This window comes from Pecten maximus, chromosome 11 (genome assembly GCF_902652985.1).
Source record: "Pecten maximus chromosome 11, xPecMax1.1, whole genome shotgun sequence".
In the NCBI taxonomy this organism is placed as follows: Eukaryota; Metazoa; Mollusca; class Bivalvia; order Pectinida; family Pectinidae; genus Pecten; species Pecten maximus.
The window spans coordinates 34,686,872-34,714,276 of NC_047025.1; the positions used below are offsets into that span (position 1 = coordinate 34,686,872).

At 34.9% G+C, this 27,405-nt stretch overlaps 2 protein-coding genes across 2 annotated transcripts in view; one reads left to right on the forward strand and one right to left on the reverse strand.

Annotated features, from left to right (window-relative positions):
* The window catches only part of LOC117338571 (catenin alpha-like), a 36,456-nt gene extending 27,156 nt beyond the window's left edge, over positions 1-9,300 (reverse strand). Inside the window, exons 1-7 of the mRNA XM_033899928.1 lie at positions 9,139-9,300; positions 7,665-7,814; positions 6,729-6,884; positions 6,100-6,222; positions 5,611-5,790; positions 4,749-4,883; positions 638-784 (exon numbers count right to left, since the gene is read on the reverse strand). Coding sequence (XP_033755819.1) covers positions 638-784; positions 4,749-4,883; positions 5,611-5,790; positions 6,100-6,222; positions 6,729-6,884; positions 7,665-7,814; positions 9,139-9,219 — 972 coding nt within the window. The 5' untranslated portion in view covers positions 9,220-9,300. The remainder of the gene's footprint in view (positions 1-637; positions 785-4,748; positions 4,884-5,610; positions 5,791-6,099; positions 6,223-6,728; positions 6,885-7,664; positions 7,815-9,138) is intronic.
* A 3,946-nt stretch (positions 9,301-13,246) lies between these two features.
* On the forward strand, positions 13,247-26,294 carry LOC117337589 (syntaxin-16-like). Its single transcript, XM_033898635.1, has 8 exons — positions 13,247-13,406; positions 13,682-13,776; positions 13,959-14,011; positions 14,173-14,279; positions 15,202-15,367; positions 16,420-16,532; positions 18,505-18,648; positions 19,612-26,294. The coding sequence occupies exons 1-8, from the start codon at positions 13,326-13,328 to the stop codon at positions 19,792-19,794; spliced, it is 942 nt and encodes a 313-aa protein (XP_033754526.1). The 5' UTR covers positions 13,247-13,325; the 3' UTR covers positions 19,795-26,294.
* The last annotated feature ends 1,111 nt before the right edge of the window (positions 26,295-27,405 follow it).

A 27,405-nucleotide genomic window follows, 5' to 3' on the forward strand; every position in this document is an offset into this window, starting at 1 on the left:
TGAAAACACTGGATAGGCAGTGTGGAAATCACACATGTGAAGGTCACATTCTTAGTGTCACATAGGTAATGTGAAAAACAGTCACATAGGTAATGTGAAGGTCACACAGGTATTTTTAATGTCACCCATGTATTTTAAAATGTGTAGCTTGCAAAGCTTATGTGAAGGTCACACAGGTAATGTGAAGGTCACACAGGTATTGTGAAGGTCACACAGGTATTGTGAAGGTCATATAGGTATTGCAAAGGTCACACATGTATTGTGAAGGTCACATAGGTATTGTGACGGTCACACAGGTATTGTGAAGGTCACACAGGTATTGTGAAGGTCATACAGGTATTGTGAAGGTCATACAGGTATTGTGAAGGTCATACAGGTATTGTGAAGGTCATACAGGTATTGTGAAGGTCACACAGGTATTGTGAAGGCCACACAACTAATGACTATCAGATTTCAAGAGGAATTTTTGTGTGTTATAATTATCTGTGGTCGGATTCAAATCTCCAATGTTTTTTTTCGGAAGATTAGTCTCGTTTTTACAAGTTTAACTCTCTATTTTATACCCATGCATGGATACATTGTATGGGCTTGAAATATAAAGAGGTATAAGGTAGAGGTTGTATGGAGTATAGATTACCCGCTGACATGTCCTAATGATGATGTCACGGAAACTGTCAGTACACATGTGAGCCACCAGCATGCTGTGTCTGACGACAGTCTCTGTCCAGCTCTCCAGGTCAGTGTGAAGTTCTGCCCGATTATCTTCAGACAACACTTCAAGTATCTGGAAAAGACAACACAAAGAGGAGTAAAACATGGAAAAGACAACACAAAGAGGAGTAAAACATTTAACTAGCTATGTAAGTGTTTTCTCGGAAATGTATATTTAATATATATAAAACACAGATGTGAAATTTGTTAAGCTAAAATGAAATCTGTATTCTTGAAATGGACAACATCTAATGCAAATGTAAAATAATTCAATTGCTTCCAGGTATAATATCTAGTTTGCTGCCACAGTCATATGCAATCGATTTACTAAATGCAAGGATACTAAAATACCAATACAAATCTAGTTGTTGTTTTTATGCAATGCTTACTATAAAATGAGCAGTTTATATCACCATAAATTGGTAAATTGACAACAGTTGGATAAATATTGCGACATCATATAGCTAATGATGTTTGTCGGCAATCTGAAACACACTGAAACATGAGACGATGAGGTGATACCTGTTATGTAACTCTAACTAAAACACATCGATACAGGAGACGATGAGCTGATACCTAGTATGTAACTCTAACTAAAACACATTGATACAGGAGACGATGAGCTGATACCTGGTATGTAGCTCTAACTAAAACACACTGATACAGGAGACGATGAGCTGATACCTGTTATGTAACTCTAACAAAACACACTGATACAGGAGACGATGAGGTGATTATGTAACTCTAACTAAAACACATTGATACAGGAGACGATGAGCTGATACCTGGTATGTAACTCTAACTAAAACACACTGATACAGGAGACGATGAGCTGATACCTGGTATGTAACTCTAACTAAAACACACTGAAACAGGAGACGATGAGCTGATACCTGTTATGTAACTCTAACTAAAACACACTGAAACAAGAGACGATGAGCTGATACCTGGTATGTAGCTCTAACTAAAACACACTGATACAGGAGACGATGAGCTGATACCTGGTATGTAACTCTAACTAAAACACACTGAAACAGGAGACGATGAGCTGATACCTGGTATGTAACTCTAACTAAAACACACTGATACAGGAGACGATGAGCTGATACCTGGTATGTAACTCTAACTAAAACACACTGATACAGGAGACGATGAGCTGATACCTGGTATGTAACTCTAACTAAAACACACTGAAACAAGAGACGATGAGCTGATACCTGTTATGTAACTCTAACTAAAACACACTTATACAGGAGACGATGAGCTGATACCTGTTATGTAACTCTAACTAAAACACACTGATACAGGAGACGATGAGCTGATACCTAGTATGTAACTCTAACTAAAACACACTGATACAGGAGACGATGAGCTGATACCTGTTATGTAACTCTAACTAAAACACACTGAAACAGGAGACGATGAGCTGATACCTGGTATGTAACTCTAACTAAAACACACTGATACAGGAGACGATGAGCTGATACCTGTTATGTAACTCTAACTAAAACACACTGATACAGGAGACGATGAGCTGATACCTGTTATGTAACTCTAACTAAAACACACTGATACAGGAGACGATGAGCTGATACCTGTTATGTAACTCTAACTAAAACACACTGAAACAAGAGACGATGAGCTGATACCTGTTATGTAACTCTAACTAAAACACACTGATACAGGAGACGATGAGCTGATACCTGTTATGTAACTCTAACTAAAACACACTGATACAGGAGACGATGAGCTGATACCTGTTATGTAACTCTAACTAAAACACACTGAAACAGGAGACGATGAGGTGATTATGTAACTCTAACTAAAACACATTGATACAGGAGACGATGAGCTGATACCTGTTATGTAACTCTAACTAAAACACACTGATACAGGAGACGATGAGCTGATACCTGTTATGTAACTCTAACTAAAACACACTGATACAGGAGACGATGAGCTGATACCTGGTATGTAACTCTAACTAAAACACACTGAAACAGGAGACGATGAGGTGATTATGTAACTCTAACTAAAACACATTGATACAGGAGACGATGAGCTGATACCTGGTATGTAACTCTAACTAAAACACACTGAAACAGGAGACGATGAGCTGATACCTGGTATGTAACTCTAACTAAAACACACTGATACAGGAGACGATGAGCTGATACCTGGTATGTAACTCTAACTAAAACACACTGATACAGGAGACGATGAGCTGATACCTGGTATGTAACTCTAACTAAAACACACTGAAACAAGAGACGATGAGCTGATACCTGTTATGTAACTCTAACTAAAACACACTTATACAGGAGACGATGAGCTGATACCTGTTATGTAACTCTAACTAAAACACACTGATACAGGAGACGATGAGCTGATACCTGTTATGTAACTCTAACTAAAACACACTGATACAGGAGACGATGAGGTGATTATGTAACTCTAACTAAAACACACTGATACAGGAGACGATGAGCTGATACCTATTATGTAACTCTAACTAAAACACACTGATACAGGAGACGATGAGCTGATACCTGTTATGTAACTCTAACTAAAACACATCGATACAGGAGACGATGAGCTGATACCTGTTATGTAACTCTAACTAAAACACACTGAAACAGGAGACGATGAGCTGATACCTGGTATGTAACTCTAACTAAAACACACTGATACAGGAGACGATGAGCTGATACCTGGTATGTAACTCTAACTAAAACACACTGATACAGGAGACGATGAGCTGACACCTGTTATGTAACTCTAACTAAAACACACTGATATAGGAGACGATGAGCTGATACCTGTTATGTAACTCTAACTAAAACACACTGATACAGGAGACGATGAGCTGATACCTGGTATGTAACTCTAACTAAAACACACTGATACAGGAGACGATGAGCTGATACCTGTTATGTAACTCTAACTAAAACACACTGATACAGGAGACGATGAGCTGATACCTGTTATGTAACTCTAACTAAAACACACTGATACAGGAGACGATGAGCTGATACCTGTTATGTAACTCTAACTAAAACACACTGAAACAGGAGACGATGAGCTGATACCTGTTATGTAACTCTAACTAAAACACACTGATACAGGAGACGATGAGCTGATACCTGGTATGTAACTCTAACTAAAACACACTGAAACAGGAGACGATGAGCTGATACCTGTTATGTAACTCTAACTAAAACACACTGAAACAGGAGATGATGAGCTGATACTGGTTATGTAACTCTAACTAAAACACACTGAAACAGGAGACGATGAGCTGATACCGGTTATGTAACTCTAACTAAAACAGGAGACGATGAGCTGATACCTGGTATGTAACTCTAACTAAAACACACTGATACAGGAGACGATGAGGTGATTATGTAACTCTAACTAAAACACATTGATACAGGAGAAAATTGCAATATCTCAAAACTTTCATCAGCAACCTATCATTTTCTTTTTAAACTTTCATAATGTAGGGTAGGTTCTATCATGTGACAAAGTTTAAGAAAAAGTAAACTTTTAGAAATAATTTTTTTTTTATTTTAATCTAAATTTTACAGGTTTGAAAAAGAAATATACATTCTCAATCAGGATTAATTGAGGGATTAAATTTAGATCCTTTTTTTTTTTTACAAAAGCTTAAATTTCTTGTTTATATTCTTGAAATCGATAAAAAATGATGAGAGTAAATTAAACTTTGCACAAAAATTGTGCTGTATTTTTTTTATTTTAAAGACATTTAAGTTAAACATATATTTTTCTCATGGGATACAGATTTGAAAATGGTGCTGTATCACATGTCATTTTCAAAGCGCTCTAGTGCATAAAACAAGCACAGCGAACAAGCATCAACTCAATCTTCGTTCAAAATAACTATGGTAGAACAAAAGTTAAATTTTCGAAATTTTGACCTCAGACTTTCATACATCCTTAAACAAACTGGTACAGGAAAAGATGAGTTGATTATGTATCTAAGTAAAATGGTTATGCAGTGTTGTTAGGGTTGCTACCTGATCCACTTTGGCCACAAAGAAACCAGATTCCTCCACATCTAGGAAATCTTCATCATTAAACTTATTCTCTAGAGCTTCCACAATGTCTCGTACAGCTGACAGCACTTGATTCATCACGCAAGCTTTACTCATCTGAAAAAAAACATCATCATAAGAATAGTGGTCAAAATTGAAAAGACTCAGATACAGTACAACCTCTCAAAACCGATCACTTCTTGATACCAATCGAAATGGCAATGTAAGGAATTGACCCTTCTTCATTATAGTAATAAACAACTTCCCAATACTGATCCCTCTGAATTCCCAATACCAAACAGGTTTTGTGTCCAGAATGGTTAAAATATACCTCAAATTATTTTATAATGACCGATTTATATTTCATTGCTTGTATTAGTTTTGTTTTTCTCACTCTGTTAAAAACCTAACTCAGGTACATGCATATAGTTTCAATGAGGACCTTTTCTGCTTGTTGTTTATCAGTTTTGAATGAAACAAGTATCAATTAAATATCTTATTCAAGTACATAAAACATGGCCATGCAGTAAGATGTTAAACCATATGTCGTCCACACTGCTGGAAGTACATGCAGCCAGTGGGTAGCTTTAGGTGTAATTTGTATATTCTTGTTTGTATGTATTTAAATATATGTTGATGTTCTATAACCTTTTTTTTCAGAGATCTCTACAAACCGTGGATTATAATGCTATATAGTCAAAACCAGGGCACAATTGTCATATTTTCTAAAGCATAAGTAGAATGGAATCTATATAATTGTAGAAGTATCTAGTAGTTCTCCAACATCCAAGCCTATGGTCCCTGTCTTCATTATCAAGGTGACAGAGTACCTGTACACACTTACCTGTGCCTGTGGGTTTTGGGGATACTTGACAAAGCTCTGAAGAGCTACACTCATTGAAGGTATGGACTTCTTTAACAAAGCCATTGACGTTATCACTTTCTCTCGTTGTCGATCATGACACAGGTCCTTCTGTCGCTTGTTAGCCAGTGTACATAACTGGGCAGCAGCATCTGTAAAACTCTTAATTACAAATTACACAAATGCATTATTGTAAACCTGGAAATGCAGTAAAATATTTGTCCTTAATTAGTCAAATCTGTAATGCACCAAACTTAGTATTTTCAGATTCCTTTCACCAGTCAAACCTGTCCTTGACTTGAGTTATCTCCCTTCACAGGTTATTACAAGTTTTGTACACTGTAGATTTTTGCTGCCATAAAATACTTTTGTTTCAAAGATTGAAAAGGCATAAGTTCAACTAGGAATAAATCACCTGATATAAAATGATTATTAAAAAATCACACTTATTCAAATTCTCCTACCACACACCTTAAAACAAGTGAGCAGGTCTGCCATGGTCTGTACCATCCCTAGACGACTTATGTTTTCTGACACCAGGTGAGCTGCTGAAACGATTCTGCGAACTTCTGCATCATCGGACACCAGCAAGACCTGTAATCAATATCATTGTCAATCATCTTTTCAATTTTTTCAGATATATTCATTTGTAACTATTTCAATGATTTTTAATTCAAATCCATTAAGAAAAGTAATCATTTAAATAAAGTATACATATCAATAGTAAATATGAACTATTTGTAAAACATAACACAACTGACGAAGGAAGACAATTTTATGATTTGTACCTTGACTGGACCTCCAACTCACAATATGCAATACCTAATCAACAAACCAGAAAAAACCAGCAGCTTATACCACTGCACTACATCCACATTCATAAAAAAAATATGTTTCAATGGCATAGTGATAGTCAGTATAATATCCTGACATGATCACAGTAACAAATCGGCTTATTTTCTAAAGGATATATATATGTTGACCGAAACTGATGTTCCAAGCTAAAGTCTATTTAGCAGATCATCAGTAAAATTCTATTTCACAAAACATCACATTTTCACTAAAGCTTAATATTATTTATCCAAACTATAATAATATACCTTCATAGTTCCCTGGAGAACATCTTTAGCAGCTGTCACAAGTTTAGCCCATTCCTCTCTGGCACTGTTTCCCTCAAGTCTCTGAGTGGCAAGGTAAAGATCACTTGAGGCTAGATCTAAAGTTTCACATGCACTCAACATTCGCCTACTGTACTCCTGCAAGTCAGACAAATATACATTAATGAAATGAAAGTATAACTATGATTACAGGGATAAAAATGTTTGCATACAGATGTATATCATGTTGAGTGAGATTGCCATGTCAATTATTTGTTACTTGCATCGACTTCTAATTAATACAGAAAGTATCCAATGGACATTGAACATTGTTTCTCTGTATCATTTGTTTTTACTTGAATTGCTATTGTGAAAAAAACAGTGAAAAACACAAGTAGACGACAGGAAACAAACCAGTGTCTCTGGTGTGATAATTTATGACTCTACCTTCTGAGCCAGAGAAACACACTCCACCAGCTGAGTGACAGAGACTGTATTTAAGTGTACCTCTATGTTCAAGCCACATGACCCACTCATTTTGCTGTCACTCCTAATATACTTTTCTTAAGATTTCAAAAACTCAATGGAGACTCAATACCACGTGGGATTTTATTAGGTGTTAAAGTGGAAGAACACGGAAACCAACATTCCTCATGCCTCACCAGAATCAAAACTTAAGTCTCTGGTATGATAATCTATGGCTCTACCTCCTGAGGCAAAGATGCACAGTTTCAGCTGAGTGACAGAGACTGCATTTAACACTCATGTACAAGACACACTGACCCAATCCGTTTACACTTCTAATCAACAGTTTAATTTACAGAATCATGTGTCAAAAGTCAGCTATAACTTAGTCTAGATCTGCCTTGAGTAGTAGTTTTACTAATTCTTAAAAATAGACAGTATAGCTCACATTTTCAAAGCATATAATAAATTTACCTGATCTGTACATGTACCACTTTGGGCCTTTTCTTTTCCCACTGAAATCAAGTGTTCTGCTGCTTTCATCATTGCAGAGGCGCATGGCCCAATGTCATTTGGTATTGACACATCAGTCTTTGTTTCTCCAAGGATAATGAGCAACGATATCTATAACAAAGGTAAACTATATTTATTTTAATGTCTCCACTAGGGATCAAACCCTAGACCCAAGGCTGTGTTTTATGCTCAACCAAAGTTGTCTTGTGAAGCAGCATATTAAAGGGGTACAATCTACGTCACTTACACGGACACACCACAGATATGGCGTCAGGCCCAGAGAAAACTCAGGCTAATATTACCATAATGATGTTAGATGATTACATGGAGACACTTATACGACAGGTGCCTGCTAGTCAGCACAGTAACTTATTAACATTAGATAATAAATTAGCAAAAAAACCATTGGCCTCTTATGTTATAGGAGTAGTTCTAATATAAATATATATATATATGTATGTATATACTTTACAATAAGATGAGTTACTTTGTTACAGTCATTTTGTAACTTATCAGGGCTCAAAGTGGATATCTTTATAAGCTAGCAAGTCATAAAATCTAGGTGCCAATCGGAAAAGTTAGTCGCCCGGCCAAGGTGTCCTATATTTAAGAAAAACATTTTTATTCATAGTTCAGTGTAACATCTCTGTAACTTTTTCAACTGGGAATGTCATTTTAGAATTGACTGAAACCTTTGAAAGATTAACCAAATCAAAAATATACACACTTTTTTAGTGGCCATGCAGGCACCTTATAGGTCAATAACTGGTACCAATGGTGAATTTAAGACGCCATGGCCACTAAAATAGGCGCCACTTTAAATTTGAGCTCTGCTTATAAATAATTACTTATTTCCAGGCTTGCATTAGGCCATTGAGATCCGACTCGGGTTTTTAGGGACATTGTCTATTTGACATGTTTGTGGAAATAGTTATCTACTTCTAAAATCGGCTGAATCAATGGTAAACGTTATGCCCCAATATGCCTACCGAAGATTCGGTTTTTTTTTTTTATTAGACTATCATTTTTTTTTGCATCGATTTTTCCACAGTTGATTTTTTTAACATTTAAGCCAAATTTCCCCAAAAATTCAACCTGCTCCAGAAAACGACTTTCCCAATTCATTAATCATCTTTCCAAAACGAGACAAAAAGAGCTGATATAGCAAACAAGTGAGAAGCTTTGCCCGGGTTATGTTATCGATTTTCGAGTTATTTTCCGTTAGCCGGCATTGGAATAATTGCTCTGACAAAGCAATATATAGCAATCCATTCCTCGTTATCACCTATCACAGCTGAATTTCCCGCTTATTTCGCAAGAAAATGAGAGACTGGAATGAAAATAATCATTTATAATCATTATGGGAATATCAGAATACTGCAATAATTAACACTATGCCTGTATGCTAGGCCTAGTTATCCACACGTATGCGCACCTGTGATGCGATTGGAGCCAATATCCTTTCAATTGACTTGGTCTGGACAAAGCTTGTCAATAAACCGTTGGTCACTTCCATAATGACAAACAATCTTTTTTTTTTTCAAGTATCAACTTCACATAATTTCAAATGTATGTTTTGCTTCGTGTTCAAACTAGATCAAAGCCTCTGTTTGATTCAGATGATTGTCATCATCATCAAAGTGTTTAAACTCGGCGTATTATAATATCTAGCATGAAATGAATCCGGATAAAACAGTAATCGCGGTCGAAACAGTTGGATCGGTTGGACCAGAGTTGTTCGTTTATGAAATAAGGACGGACCAGTCACCTGGTGATATTTTGTTGTTTTCAAACGAGCTTTGACAAAGAATTTCAAGGCCTGCATTAACATATGCAGGTCCGTCAAGAAGATATATGCCTGAAATATTACAATTAAAACAGACAGGTCCTTGGTAATTATGTTTATATATGCTAATACCACAATAAAGTACATTATTCCTCCTGTAGCACGAAGGAAAATGAAGTTAAGTTAAGTTTATTTTCCCGACCAGGATATATCAATCCTCTACTCTGGACTCAAAAACATACAATATGTATACATGATATATTATATAACAATATAGTATCAGGGACGTATAATAAAATAACATATATATATGTCCCTGATAGTATATATACTTCACAAGTTATATTGAAATATTTTTAGTGTTTAGTTGCGTAAATTATTAGTTAAACACTCATATTGATACATCGGCTCTGTAATTGTATATCATGGTTATCCCAGAATTCATCTAATCTGTTTTGAAACTGTTTGTGTTTGGGGCTGATATAACCGCTTCTAGCCAACCAAATACGTGCTGCTTCCACAGTGTTATATTTTTTATTGGTAGTGAAGATGCCCGTTGTGGAAAAAAGTTTTTTTTTAGGAATTTCCCCTGGCACTGTGTTTGTCCGACATGTTAGACCACAGTTTTATATAGGTACAGCAATCCTGGTTAAAACTAATCATTTTGTATACCTCCATCATATCTACCCATACGCGTCTATATGACAAAGTAGGAAATTCCTTTTTTTTTTAATCTTTCTTCATATGTTAATTTTGTAGGCCAGGTAGGCACCGTGTCGCTCTTCTTTGAACGTTTTCATTTAAATCAATATATTTGTACTTGTAAGGATACCATACTGCACTTGATTTAGAATTAGATATTTTAGATATAAAGGTATAAATAATTTTTGTGTCCATAAAATGGTAAATTTCTTCTTAACATACCCAACATTGAGTTAACATTTTTACTTGCTCACTAATATGATTTTCAAAACGTCCGACTCAAAGGTAACTCCTATATCTGCTCCTTTGATGTTGTTTGTAATTGGTTATCATCCAGATGGTATTTGACCAGATCTGCAGATTTTCCTATGTGCGTGTGTTTACATTTATCCGGGTGTATTTTCAGAAACCATTCCTCACTCCACTTGCACATAGTATCTAAATCATTTTGCAGCATAACTGCAATCTAATTAAAATTAGACTTGTAATTTCCATTTCTCTACGATATAGTTGCGAGGGGCGGAAATTACAAGTCTAATTTCAATTAGATTGAATATTGCTGTATCTTCAACTTTAGTTATTATTTTGAATTGTGTTTGTATTACATGTCTGAATACGCCAAACCTGGAAGCGCATTGATGCAAATGACGAAGAGAAGTGGGCCCAACAGAGATCCTTGTGGTATCCCGGAAGTAACAGATTTCCACTCTAGAGTCCTCTTCATTCACCGTTACATTTTGTTGTCGACCTTGTAGAAAATTTGAAACCCACGAGACTATTTGGTTTGAGATTCCGGAAGAGCTGTGCCGTTTTCGGTTTTGCGGTCCAAACGGTTAGACCATTTGGACCGGTGTTGTTCGTTTATGAAATAAAGACGAACCTGGTGATTATATATTGTTTTCAGACGAGCTTTGACAAATACTTCCAAGGCCTGAATTAACATGTGCAAGTCCGTCAAGATACATGTTTGAAATATTACATTTAAAAACTGACGAACCGGTTTGTCCGCATAAACGAACAAGTCTTTGAGCTTGTTGACGAGACGCAGATGAGGGACAGTGTCAAAAGCCTTCTTATACATGTAGTACATGTATATACAATCAATAGCATGTCCATTATCAAGGGATTCTGTCCATTTATCTAACACTTCAGTTAACTAACACTTCAAGTAACTGAAGTGAAGTAGACCTTCCCGATGTTATTAATAACTAGGCCTATCCTTTTTCTGTACTGATTTTTGTATAATTAAGTCCTACCATGCTTTGGACACATCCATTCCTGGTTGACAACATTCCTGAAAAAAAAGGAAAATGGGCGTCGTCCTGGAAGGCGCACAACCAAAGAGGTCACAGTAGACTCGGGCGTTCCCCAAGGAACAGTCCTCGGACCGTTATTATTCCTCTGCCATATCAACGACCTACCAGATACAGTCAAATCGTCAGTACGACTCTTTGCAGGCGATTGCATCAAGAACAAGAGTAAGAAATTTCACACCCTAAATGGACATATACTCTGACAAGTGCAGTAATCCGTACCTCGGCCTCCTAATCTCAGAAGATCTAAAATGGAGTACATATATAACTAATGTGGTCAGGAAAGCAAACTCAGCATAATATTAGGCTTCCTACAAAACTAAATCTACGCCACTGTAACCAAAACTAAGAAACTGCCTACCCAACATCTCGCTAGTAAGATCCGTCATGGAATGATGGGGCTATTATCTGGGACCTATACACAAAACCAGATATTGAAAGGATTGAGAAAATTCAAAGACAGGCAGCCAGATTCATATCCAAAAACTACTCCAGCCGAGAAGAAGGTTGCATGACAAAAAATGCTCCAAGAATTGGTTTACCATCAATCCAATCCAGACGAACACCACAGCGCCTCATGCTTATTTTCAAAATTGTTGAGGGGTTAGTACCAACTATACCACCATCTGTTTTCCTCTAAAAATCAAGACAAAAGAGAATTATCATAACAACAAGTCACTTGGATAGTTTTGTATCTCAGAATATAGTAGACACATATACGTCAACAATAACAGCAGACACTACCAAGTTCACAGCTCTAAAACTACTCAACACAAGAACTCTTTCTTTATAAGAACAGTAGTTGACTGGAACCATCTGGACGACAATATAGTGTGCGCTCAAACAGCGGAGGGATTCAAACAAACTATCCACACCAATGCAAGTGTTGTTTCCACTCTCTCTCCGTCGCGACCCCGTCTCCCCCCCCCCCCCCCCCAAAAAAAACAAAACAAAAAACAACAACAACAGAATAAGGACCTGCGACGTGCTTATACAGATACAGATACCTAAATAAACATTATGAGATAACCATTAGATCGGACAGAAATACTATATCAATCTGTATTATGTATTAATTTGAGTCTGGTATAGAGGACTTAAAAAGTCCTGAACCACGGAAATAAACTTAACTTAATTATCATTGATAAAATATGATTTCTTGTTCCCAGAGGTGATACAAGAATGGGGAGAGAGTTATTCTTAATGATTTGATAAAATATTTTGAAATGAGAAAGAAAGTCTGAGCTGCCTATAGAGGACCAATAGGTCCTGCAGGCGGAAACAACATAAGGTTACATAAGGTAAAAGTCATATGACTAACGTTAACAGCACAAATCTATGTCATTTTTTATTTTTTTTTACCCCATTCAATACAGATAGATTCTGACCCACTTGATACAGATACTGATGATACACCTCTTTTAATTAAGGATAATACCCCAAAGGGGGATGATGATGATTAAACATCGAGTTATAAAAATCGTAAAAAAACCCAACTCGGGGTATTTTCCTTATATCCGGAAAACTGAACAGTGCATCGTTTTCCAGACTATTGTTTGCTAAAGAAAAATAAAATAAAATAATGTTAGTGTAAATAATTTAAGCTTATATGGTATACACGGTCAATCACTAAGAGTGGTGATATGTCACTTCAAGTGTTACTTAATGATAGCATGTAGGCCTAACGACTTTTTTTTATTGATTATTCACTGCGGAACTAATAAACATGACGTGAAGAAAAACATGGCGGACAAAGCAGTCGATTGAGCCCCGGCAAAAATCAAAACTGTGTTTTAGTTAATTGTGCGTTAACTACCAAAGATGGCAACACGCAGTCTTACTGAGGTGTTCATTCTGATGAGAAACAATGCGCTTCAAAGCCGCAATATGTTCTCCGAACAAGTAAGTTTTACAGTTTGACTTCGCTTTTCTGCAGTTTTTCAACTGTCACTAGTGTCAGATTGTCATATTCAGTATCAATATACATGTACATTAGTATGTCGCTACCTTCATATTTTACATCTTACGGGTATCCGGAGAAGGGGGTAACAAATCTGTATATCGTATAGCATATCGGTATTTCTCCTTGGTATTTCAATATTCAGGGATTGTATACCTCTGACGACCCTGAAAATTGTGTGGAAAGGAACTGTAGTAATAATTCATTTCATTGATAGATGGCTGACGACAGAATGGCTCTAGTGTCCAATTGCCAGGTTGATCCAGAACTTGGTATAGCCAGCACCAAGGCCTCCAGACTGCCCCCAGAATGGTAAGTCAAATTGTTTATCTTAGATCAAAAGATGTCAGTAGAATATATACTGCGGGCATTTTCAATTATATTATACCAGGACTCGCTATCCTGGTGGAGCTATTAATAGAATGCATGTTTGGTTAAATAATATTCAGCCAATTTAAAAAAAAGATCAAAAACAGAATATGTGTTTTTTTCAGGGTTGATAATGTGGAAGAAGTGCAATATGAGATTTCACGAATTAAACAAAAAAGTAAGTACTCCATATAATTTTGTCATATTGGCAGTATGAAGATAGTTACTTAACTGCCAAGAAAGAAAATTTGGGTCTTGAAATATTTTTTGGTATTAAATCTAATTGTTATTATATCAAGGTTTTACCATATGCATGATGCCATACATTTTCATTTGTAGTGAAAGAACTAGCTACATTACATGACAAACACTTAAATCGACCAACATTAGATGACAGCATCCAGGAGGAACATGCAATAGAAATACAGACTCAGGAGATTACCCAGGTATTGTAAGGAGAAGTGATTTCCCAGGTATTGTAATACCCAGGTATTGTAAGGAGAAGTGATTTCCCAGGTATTGTATGGGAGAAGTGATTATCTAGCTAATGTATGGAGAAGTGATTACCCAGCTAATGTATGGAGAAGTTATTACCCAGTTATTGTAAGGAGAAATGATTTCCCAGGTATTGTATGGAAAAACTGATATCTATGCATTGTGAGAAATGATTCTCCAGGTATTGTATATGGGAAAACTGATATCCATGCATTGTATGGAAAATTGATTACCCAGGCATTTTATGGGGGAAGCGGTCATGATAACCAAGATATTTTATGGAAAATGTGATTAACCAAGATATTGCATTGAACAGGATTTTATGCATGTAATATATTTGAATTATTTTTACCTATGGCGAGGTAATTATAATATATATGGAATAAGAGATTGCACAGGTATTTTGTCACACATGGTTACATTATGATAATTTCAATAATGAATATTTCATACATATATGCAAACTTTTTCCAGCAGCCCAGCCATGTTTGACTCGTGAGGTGCTGAAATTTATATCAGTTAACAATAAAATATTCATAGACAGAGAAAAGGTGAATTGAACACACAATTAATGTATGATCAGCTGGTATGGGTTGGGGACAGGAATTTTTTTATGATTTTTATAAGGAATTGTACGATAAAGGACATTACTCAGGTAATGTATTAGAAAGGAAATACTCAAATATCATATGTAAACGATAATATATCGGTAAGTGACTTGTAACATTTTGTGGAACAGATGATGATTATATGCATGTCATAAACTATTAGATGATAAAAGATTTTGACAAATACACTGTACATGCATGTAACAAACACTAAGTATTTTTGAGTTTCTTTCAGATGTAAATGTTACATATAATTTGTTTACAGATGTTTTCAAGGTGCCAAAGGATTGTTCACCAGATCAACTCTCGTAGCAGTCACAGTGGTACAAAGCATGAGAAGCAGTTGTCTTCCAATATTCTCTCATCATTGATCAGGACACTCCAAGATATGTCCACAAACTTTCGCAAAAGTCAGTCAGCCTATCTGCGTAGTAAGTGGTATTATCAGTCACAACATTATTTTATCTTGCATTGAGTATTGGTTAACTAGCACTGTCCAATCTGCATCTTCGCTAGCCAATGCTTCTGATTTCGTTACACTCCACAAACCCTTGGCAGATATAGTCATGTTTCAATGGTCGTGTGCTGGAATCCCAGGGCATCGAATCAAATTGCATTTTACATTTAGGTTTGGTTTCGCAGTAAACAAAAATTGCAGCGCCCAGTACAGAACTACTTTGTCGACTATGTCATGGCATTTTACCTAAATACAGAGATGTACAATATTTGGGAAAACATTCAGAGTGTTTGATCAATTGATATAAGTTAGTGATATATAATAGTAAACATCACTGATGATTGGTTAGAAATTTCACACGTAAAGGGTGGTAATTCTAATCTCCGCTAGAGGGCAAGAAATGACGACTATAAGGGTTAGCAGAGTGTAACGTAATCAGAAGCCCTGGCTAGCAACGATGTCCAATCCGTAGAGATAGAGGTTCTTATGATAGAGATCTCTACATCTGATGTTGTAACAGTAAAAACATTTTGGCGATGTAAAGGTATGCTGTGAGCCCTGCTAAAACCCTACTGCAGTATTCGATTGTTGCAGGAATGTAAACAAAATATGTGTAGGATAGGAAAAGTTTTAAAGAGTCAAATAACTGTTTTACTTCTAGGAAGTAGGTTTTTTTCTGAGGTCCTGATATTTGGTCATCATTAACATCCTTAGATAAACCAGGTCTCTGGTTTGTTCAATTCAATTATCAAATAATAAGGACAACAAGTGATTAAATGCAAATAATGCCATATAGGAAGTGTTAAAGATTGGAAGAGAACCTTTATAACAAAGAGGCAATGTTTAGATCTGGGGTCATGTCATTTGTATGATTTAACTAAACTTATTTGATTTTAACATTTTTAGAACTAACATCACTTAACATGGGGAGATTTGTGTTCAGCCACTTTTATTAAATTTGTCTATGATATGTGTACATTTTTTATGCTAAGATTTATTTGTTATTTCAATTAATGTCTTATACAGAAATAAAAAGCAGAGAAGAAAGATCTAGGGAATTTTTTGACACAAATTTAGGACCAGATTCAGCATTGATGTCCGAGGAACAAGATCTGATGTTAGAGGATGGTTTTGACAAGGTAATAATAAATCATTGGCCAGTTTTGTCAAAATATATCAGTTGTCTCCAAAAATTTGAACCGTGCCAAGTAACAACCTAATGAAAGGACATTGGTTGCATATCTGGGAGTAAAGAAGAAGCAGAGGTTTAAAATAAGTAATTAGGCTGTCCTCCACTGTTCCTAGGGATGTAAGGTGTGTTTTGACTAATTTTACTGTCCCCAGGGATGTAAGGTGTGTTTTGACTAATTTTACTCTCCCCAGGGATGTAAGGTGTGTTTTGACTAATTTTACTGTCCTCCACTCTCCCCAGGGATGTAAGGTTTGTTAGACTGATTGTACTGTCCTCCACTCTCCCCAGGGATGTAAGGTGTGTTTTGACTGATTGTACTGTCCTCCACTCTCTCCGGGGATGTAGGGTGTGTTTAAACTGGTTTTACTGTCCGCCACTATCTCCAGGGATGTAAAGTGTGTTTAGACTGATTTTGCTGTCCTCCAATGGTACTGTCCCCATGGATGTGAAGTTGTTTTGTCTTATTTTACTGTCCTCCACTGTCCCCAGGGATGTAGGGTGTGTTTTGACTGGTTTTACTGTCCTCCACATGCACTGTCCCCAGGGATGTAGGGTGTGTTTAGACTGGTTTTACTGTCTGCCACTGTCCCCAGGGATGTAGGGTGTGTTTAGACTGGTTTTACTGTCCTCCACTCTCCCCAGGGATGTAGGGTGTGTTTAGACTGGTTTTACTGTCCTCCACTGTCCCCAGGGATGTAGGGTGTGTTTAGACTGGTTTTACTGTCCTCCAATGATACTGTCCCCAGGGATGTAGGGTGTGTTTAAACTGGTTTTACTGTCCGCCACTGTCTCCAGGGAAGTAAAGTGTGTTAAGACTGATTTTGCTGTCCTCCAATGATACTGTCCCCATGGATGTGAAGTTGTTTTGTCTTATTTTACTGTCCTCTACTGTCCCCAGGAATATAAGGTGTGTTTTGTCTGATTTTTCTGTCCTCCACTTTCCTTGGTGATGTAAGGTATATTTTGCTGATTTTACTGTCCTCCCCTGTCTCTGGGGATAACTTTTACTTTGTAAAGTAAAAAGTTCATAAAATGTTTTCTGTAAACGCTGTTCCAAAAAAAAAGGAAAATTCCATGTTTGCCTTTTCACACAATTGCGATTCTATGCATTTTAGGGCATAAATTGCTTATCATAGAGTATCAACCCTTACAATGTAGGACAGAGGGTTGTGAGTTAGATGGTTATATGAACTGCTCCTATCTTGGCCTCACAATGTAGCAAATTTCCTTCATTAATATAATGGTAGACAGCAAGATATTTACTGATCAGTTCCTATCATGGCTTCACAATGTAGCAAATTTCCAACATCAATTTAATAGTAATTAATCAGTTAGTTATTGATCAGCTCTTGCAAATTTTATACATCATGTAGGCCGGTAATCCATAATAAGCAATTTATACCCAGAAATGCAGATTCATATTTAAGTGTACAAAAAGGAAAACGTGGATTTTTTTTTTTTTTTTTTTTTTGGACAGTGTTTGTAGTACAGCTTTAATGAGGGCAAATTTATCTTGCCTGTAAATATTATAGTGAACTCTTTAGCAAATCTAGTTCATAAATACACTGTAATATCATAATATCAAGCTCCACACCTGAATATGGTGGTCAAGGCTCACTATTGACAGCTCTACCAGGTATGAACTTTTTAAAATGTTATTACGAGTGAAATGAATTTGCACCCTCCTGAGGAAACTTTTCTCTGAGTAAGGGATCTAGATGACTCACTTTGTTGTTCATGGAAAGAGTATGTACATCAAAGTCAGGTCATTGTTGCTAAAGGATACAGTGTCTATGAAAATCAACAAAAAGTAGAAGATTTTGGTGAACTTGAATCGGTACCAAGTGTCTGTGGCCTTACTTTTAGTTTTGTTCAGTCATTTTAATGCTCTATATATTCTGCTTTTTTACTTTTGACAGGGTTTCACAACCACACAGCTACAGATGGTTGATAATAACTCGGTTGTGGTTAAACAGAGAGAGAAAGAAATCACACAGGTTGTCCGGTCTATACAGGATCTGAATGAAATATTCCGAGACCTCTCTCACATGGTAGTGGAACAGGTAAATGGGATATTTATAACGTATATTATACAGTATAAAGCCAACATTCCTATACAATATACAGCCAACCTTCTTTAAAATAAAATACACAGCCAATGTATTTATACAATACACAGTCAACCTTCTTATACAATATGCAGCCGACCTTCTTATACAATATACAGCCAACCTTCTTTAAAATAAAATACACTGCCAACGTTTTTATACAATACACAGACAACCTTCTTATACAATATGCAGCCGACCTTCTTATACAATACACAGCCAACCTTCTTTAAAATCAAATACACAGTCAATCTTCTTATGCAATACACAGCCAAACTTCTTATACAATATGCAGCCGACCTTCTTATACAATATACAGCCAACCTTCTTTAAAATCAAATACACAGTCAATCTTCTTATGCAATACACAGCCAACCATCTTATACAATACACAGCCAACCATCATATACAATACACAACCACCCACCATATACAACACAAAGCCAACCATTGTATACAATACACAGCCAACCACCGTATACAATACACAACCAACCATCTTATACAATACACAACAAACCATATTATACAATACACAACAAACCTTCTTATACAATATACAGCCAACCTTCTTATACAATACACAACCAGCCATCTTATACAATACACAACCAACCATTTTATACAATACACAACCAACCATCTTATACAATATACAGCCAACCATTTTATACAATACACAACCAACCATCTTATACAATACACAGCCAACATTCAGTACAGTATACAATCTATCACTGGCTTCATATATACACAGAGTGTTTCTACTTAAAAAATAAAGAGAGAACTTGCGCAGTCTGCATATGGAAATCTGTTTATTTTGAGCTTTAATGATATCTTAACATAATTATATAACATATAACTTTGATCCAATAGAATGCATCATATACATAACAACATGTCTGTATGTTGTTTCAGGGTACAGTACTAGATCGTATAGACTATAACGTAGAACATGCCAGTGTACAGGTGGAGAAAGGACTTCAACAATTACAAAAAGCTGAGAAGTACCAGAAGAAAAACCGCAAGATGTTGTGTATTGTGATACTGGCTGTGTTAATTATTATTCTCATTATCGTACTGATCGGAGTGAAAAGCTAGCATCCCTAGTCACACTAGTTCTTTATTCTTAATGGAGAAATACTTGATAAAAATCCATTCTAGGATATGTTTAGACTGTCAACAAAAAATATCCTAACTGTATATAACAAATATGTACTCATTGTCTGTTTATAGAGACTTACAATGAAATAAGTTTTCCTTGAAATACTAGAATATATTTTTATCAAGTGTTAATCTGGCAATATTGTGATACTTTTATGAGAACAAGGTCTTTTTATTGGTATAAATCTCTACTCCTGGAACATTCATTGTTAAATCATATTGTTATATTTATGTGATGAATGCTGAACTGATTAAGGTACTTTCATTTTAAGATTATAAGATTTATTATGCTGTATTTTACTAATTTTAACAAAATCTGTTATTATACTAGTTTGAATATGTCATACTTGTCAGTCATAAAGATTTTCAAGAGGGAAAGCTGGCTGCTGCAGAATTACCTGTCTAAAAAGTACTTGCAGTAAAAAATGAATGTGTAAACCTACATAGTTTAAGTTGCTATATGGAATTAATCAATTGAATAAGGAAAAGACAAGATATAAAGGGAATTCTGATTTCAGGTGTACAAAATGTGCAGTTAGCAAGGTTATTTGGTTTGATGTCAGTTAGAATATAATAAAAATGTCAGAGTGCTATCTTGTAAGAAATACACTCACTTCATTCAGATTCATTTTTTAGTAAACAATCATATCAAAATCTGTATTTATAAAACCATTTTCATGTTTCAAATCTGATTTAATGCTGTCAGTCTTTTGATAAGATAAACTACTAGGGGATATTGGTAATTATAACTACAAGTTTGATATGGTATCACAAAATATGATGTAGATGGAATATGTTTAATTGTTTCCTGTAGTTTCAAGATCTATTGATCTATTTCATCATGTCTGTAGCAAAACACTAGGCTCTTGAAATGCAAAAGTTATAGTAAAAATATTCAGTCATAGAAGTGAAATGGTTTGCAAAAGGAAACCATTTTATTTTCATTTTTTTTGTACATTTTGAAGTAAATACGGTAATAACAATTACAAAATGGCCCTGAGCTATATGTGTTACATCTGATAAAATCCACAATCTCAAAAATATTAAATATGATATTAACATACACATGTACTTAAATAAGGAATTGAACATTAGTGTTAGATTTACCATGTGTTAGATTGAGCATAAATGTTATTGAGCATAAGTGTTATTGAGCATAAGTGTTAGATTGAGCATAAGTATTATTGAGCATAAGTGTTAGATGTAGCATATGTGTTATTGAGCATTGAAGTGTTAGATTGAACAAAAGTGTTAAACTGAACATAAGTGTTAGATTTAGCATATGTGTTAGATTGAGCATAAATGTAATTGAGCATAAGTGTTATTGAGCATAAGTGTTATTGAGCATAAGTGTTATTGAGCATAAGTGTTTTTGCATGAGCACAAGTGTTAGATTTACATATGTGTTAGATTGAACAAAAGTGTTAAACTGAACGTAAGTGTTAGATTGAGCATGAGAATGGTTTTACAAAGACAGCTGGAAAGGGGAGTGATCATATATATCACCAACAGCATATTACAGCACATTTATAACAGTTACACATATTCATCTTGGTGGTAATAGTAATATTTCAGGGAGTAGAGATATTCTGGGGACATATTTAATTGAAATTATGTTTGAATGTGAAAGAATGAAGTATATGTAGAGAAACTCTACATGAATTTTTATACATGGAGAATGCAGTTAATCATTGTTTGAAATTGTTTAAGAATTGTGGTATGTATGGGAATGTGTTTGGATCAGCTTTGTACAAGCTGGTTTAGGGCATGATTACAAAATCTACACAAACTGCCCTCCAAAATTTCCTGGACACAAAATAAATAAACAAATAAATAAACTGAAGGCAGATAAAAAAATATCCCACCTACCTTAAGCCATGGGGATGGTTAAGGGAGTGAAATTGCATTATATAAAGATCATTTATACCTAGCCTTTAGCTTATATGTTTAAATATAAAATATTAGGATAACATAAGAATTGCAATATCAAATATTGAAATTTGCAACAGTTATACTAATTAATATTTAATTTTATCATGTTTTTCATCTGAAAAGTGTCGAGGAATTTTGGATGGTTGTGGGTATTTCACTCTAAGCATTGTTGCCTAGGTGAAACTACTGAATTGCACACCTTGATATGTTTTCTACTTTTAAACACTTTCCATGAAAAGAAGATTGCTTACCATATATCTTTTTAAGTTTCCCTATTTATTCAATTTTTCAAAAGCTATATTAATAATACTTATATAATATAAGAACATCTATATTGTAACTCTAGATAATAATTACTATAACATGTGCTTTATTATATCCATTTTCAAAATTCAGAAGCAACCTCGAAAATGTTTGGGATGTAGTATGGTTCAGTGAAAGAATTGTCAGTTGTTTCAGGTGATATGGAACTTGTCCTGATGTTTTACTGCATGGTACAGTGGGATGTTACACATGACTGAATGTTATTGAATGTTTTTTGTCCGTGCTAAATGTCGTTTTTTATTTTTAACATTTTCCAAAAAAATTTGAATTTCAAGTTGTGATTGAAGTAGAAGTTTGTTTATGCGAACAAACTGGTTTGTCAGTTTTCAAATGTAATATTTCAAACATATATCTTGATGGACCTGCAAATGTTAATATAGGAAGTCTTTGTCAAGGCTCGTCTGAAACAATATAAAATCACCAGGTCTGTCTTTATTTCATAAATGAACAACACCGGTCCAACTGGTCCCGCTACCACAAAAATGAAAATGGCATAGGTGTTAATATGAAGAGGGCAGGTAATCCAGTTGTTATTGAACTGCCCAGATTAATTGATATTATCGTTTGATCTGATCTAATATTTGTATATGTATTTGGACTGTTAAGACAGATGATACCCCAGTCGCCATAGTGACAGGATAAACAAGCTAGGCAGATGTTACTCCATTTGCCCTCAATTTTTTACCTCACAATTGATATCACTGAATTTGAACACATAACACTTGTTTGGTGCATAAATTTTTGGACAAATTTGTAAGAAAAAAATTGTTACCAAACTGTTTTTGAAATGAAAAGCTGGTATTTTTTTTTAAGTTTAATTTTTTATTCTTTCCTGCAAAGATTCATTAAACATGACAACTTTGACTTAAATAACAAATTTCTCCTATAAACTTCATGTTATGTCCAAATATATATACAAATGGCACCAGTGGCACATTTACAAACCAGTGAAGACACTACTATTAAACATGTTACCTATACGAGTAGATAAGCCCACCCTTATTGTGTAGCAATCAAATGGTCGGCCAATGTAGACAGGTCTGGGGCTTTACCAGTTGTCAAGGGGATGTATGTAATCTACGACAAATGGTCGGCCAATGTAGACAGACTTGGGGCTTTACCAGTTGTCAAGGGGATGTATGTAATCTACGACAAATGTTCGGCCAATTTAGTGTGATATATATATGAGGTTTAAATATATCTTGTTTTGGATAAACTGCTTCAAACTTAAGTGTCTGAACATCTGAAAACAAACTGTAGACCTATAAGTTTGGTGAACAGTTCCCATATTTTTCAATTACATCTAGTGAATATTTTAATTCAGGAAATTAAAGAACATTAGATTAAAACATTATTATATCATACATATTTATTATAAAAACAACTGTTGAATATATTCATCAAAAAGAACTTTGTTACTTTAATGTTAAGGTAAGAATCAGACTCATGATCTCGGTGTTACTGCACCAGCAGTAAAATTTGTGACAAAACTGCAAAAAAAAACAAAAAAACTTAACGATATGTGCCATGTTGAACTTGATGTAACATCTACAGATAATACTAGTCATTACAGTGGGAAGGTCACACTATGTAGGGTGTAGAACACTTAGTGTAGAGGTCAGTAGTACAATCAATGGTTTGTATTAAGTGTAGAGGTCAGTAGTACAATCAATGGTTTGTATTAACAGAGGAACTTGTTGTTAAATTTGTTTTATTTAAAGTTGCAGATATTAGGAAAATAATTTCTGTTCCTGTGGGGATGTTTAGTGTTTATAATTTGAAATCTGGTATTTTAACATCTGGTTTGAAGAGAATTACATCATTTTGATTACAGAAAATTTAGAACTATGTACTTAGAAAGTAAAAACTTTGTGATTTGTATCATGTTGATAATAATGTGTGCCATTCCGTAGAAGGCCTTGTCATCACTGAAGCTATGAACTCTAAAATTTCAACATTCCCAGCGTCTAAGAATTTATTGTCTTATATATTTCTATTTAAGATAGTTCATTCATTCACCCAAAGTAAGATTGTGAAAAATAAAAATCATTCTTAAGGATGAAACACCACCGACAATTGATATATGTTTGTCAAAAAGTGCATAAAATGCTACCAACGATATGGAATATAATTAACACCAACAGATTAATTATTATAACAGCTTTCATGGTATGAAAATAAACAGCTGTCTATTCTTGTTTTCAATTGATCATAGTTAAATTTTCTCTGATGTAATTAACACCTTTTAAGCTATCAGCTGTTTTGATAAAGAAGCCAGGCTTCCATTAGTTAATACACATTGATAAGCTACCATTCCATGCAATATATCAATTAGAAATCTCTATGTTCTTGTTTGGTATGGATGTTGATAAACATTCCAGATATTTGGTGGATGTGGAATCATTTTACCAAACTTTTCCAGAGTGGATAGTGTGATTTTTAACTTGATATGGATTATTTTTGGTGTAAATGAAGTGCTGTGTAATATTCATGGATGAAAGTTCTGTTTACATAATACTGAATTTAGTATCTTGGAAATATTTCCCCCATACATTTTATGTGTCAATGTTAAATTTTTACAAAAAGGCTATTTCAGTATTTTGAGATTGAGACTCTTTCATCAATGTACATTGTAGTGAATATTTCCTTTTTGCTCAAGAGTATATGTAATTTGATTTATTTTCTTATGACAAAGTAGATATTTGAAGTGCACATATTCTAGTCATAAATGATGTACAAGCCAGTGGGAGGAGTCTACTGTTAGTGATGGTGTCTTACTTTATGTGTCTTTAGCAGACGAAATGTAACTGTGTTACTGAAAATACAATTCAACTGGACAACAGGAAAATTATGATTGTATTACAGAGAGGTTGTAATGAAAGGTCAGGTATAGATATATTGAGTTTAGGTTTACAATACAAACAAATACACTGTATATCAACTTTTCATATTTACAATATACATTGATAAACGTAGTGACAGGTCTTCATGATCGTAGGAATCACTGTCACTCAATCAGTATACTGTATAACTTTATGACAAATCAAGATACAATCATTAACATGTCAACACATACAATGTATTTTTCCAGTTATTTAATATGGAAACAATACAGCTAGACTATGTACATTGATGTTGTTAATTTATGTAAAAGGGAAAGAGAACATGGTATGAAGGCAAGGTTGGCCAATGTCGAATTTGTGTGCAGGAGTGTAACTTGAATCTATCAATATATAATAAGGGTACTGGGTCCAGTTATTCAATAGGTGATTAGCTTAATCACTTGATTAGTGAAAAATTCATTTCTCATTTCTTGCAAAACCTGTGAGTATATTGTCTTGAAATTATGCCAGTTGGAAGAGAACTGAGAATTACAAAATTTCATAAAGTTTTGTCAAGCAAGTTCTACCAGAAATGTTTATGTCAGGATTTGAAAAATGTTGTTAAAATGTGATTAGTCTAATCACCTTTTGAACAACTGGGCCCAGAAGGATTTAGACTTGCTGAAACTTTTGTAAGCATTCATCACAACACAAGAAAAATATGGCCCGACTCTGATGTTAACTATAGGGCTTAAACAGTTATAATGTGAACATATACACTTGTAGAACTGTAACAGCAGTTTTAAATTCCAGAAATTACTGTAAACGTACATACGGTACTTTTAGTGGTAATTTTAGCGATTTTTTTGCGCTGGGAGCTTTCCTCTAAATTATGATTACACTAATTGTAGTTTATCTACATTAGTTTCTATGACAATCATTGTTAGTTCGCTAATTCACCATTCCACTAATATGTTTTAATATGGTTTTTCACTAAAATTTGAGTGCATCAAATTAAGTACGTTTACAATAATTGATATGTTAAGTATCTAATTCCACTGGTACGTATATCTTAAAAGGGAAAGAAACTACTGATACCAGGCTGTGTCAAGCTTTCTTAATACTGTTATATACTTAAAGGTTACCACAAACAATTAAGTAAATACTAAGTTGTTGTAATCTGGAAAAAATCCTTTATTTTCACCATTTCCTTAAACTAGTGAAATTTGGCACAGACAGAGTATATTACTACTGATATATTAATAATATGGTTCATATTTATATGTCTAACATACTATGTATATACAATATCAAATTAAATATGAGGAAACAAAATGATAATTAAATGCCAATACTGTATTTTCTGGACTTCGTTTTCAGCACACCTACTCAAAGGGCAAGTGAGCTTGTGTTGTGTTGCCACATCCGTCAGGCATCAACTTCTCAATAACCTTGAGACACAGAGACCTGATATTGGTCCTGTAGCATACCTGGGTGAAGTGTTAACAAGTTTGTTTGAATGAATGACCTTGACCTACATTCAAGGTCACTGGAGTCAAATAACCCAAAATATGTAAACAGCTACCTCTCGATAAACAAGAGACTCATGGAGTTGATATTTCGTTTGTAGCATGCTGGAATGAAGGGCTAACAAGCTTCTTCAAATGGTGGACTTGACTCACAAAGTCTCTTGGCCTATTGGTTATTTACAAGAAGTCGTTTAAAGATTTTAGCGTATTTGACCCCTGTGACCTTGAATGTAAACAGGATTATAATACTAAACGATTAGTAGCATAATCAGAAAGCCTTTCCATATCAAAGAAATGGGTGTACTTCAGTGAGGTCCCTGAACAAGGTTAGAATACTGTACAGGAGGAGAAGCTGTATCAAAATGCCCTGACGAAAACAACTACTTAGTATACGTCATAATTATTACGTTTTTGAAATCAAAACCCCACTTAGAAAAGCTGTAGCACGACGACATTGCATGATTACAAAGTCTATCCAGTTGTTAAACGATCAGAAAAACACTCTTGAGATGATAGATATCATGACAAACAAAAAAATAAAAATGGACGGGACAGACGAATAAACTCGTACCATAATACTCCCGGTGAAAAAAATGTCTCGCTACACTTGTAGTGAGACAAATCACTGAAAACACACAATAAAATATAAAATTGCTGTTTCTACGAAAGTTTTGTTATCTACTTGTAACAATAACTGGATTTGCTTGATAACTATGGAAGGACATATATTTTACTATTGATTGAATTATAATTATGAAAAACTATCTATTCCGTGTGTATTAACACGCAAGTATTTTGCCGGAGCGGCTATATGCTCGTAGGGTGGTCGAGTGGTTAAGGTGTCCCGACACTTAAAAAAACACTAGCCCTCCACCTCTGGGTTGCGAGCTCAAAACCCACGTGGGGAAATTGCCTGGTACTGACCGTAGGTCTGTGGTTTT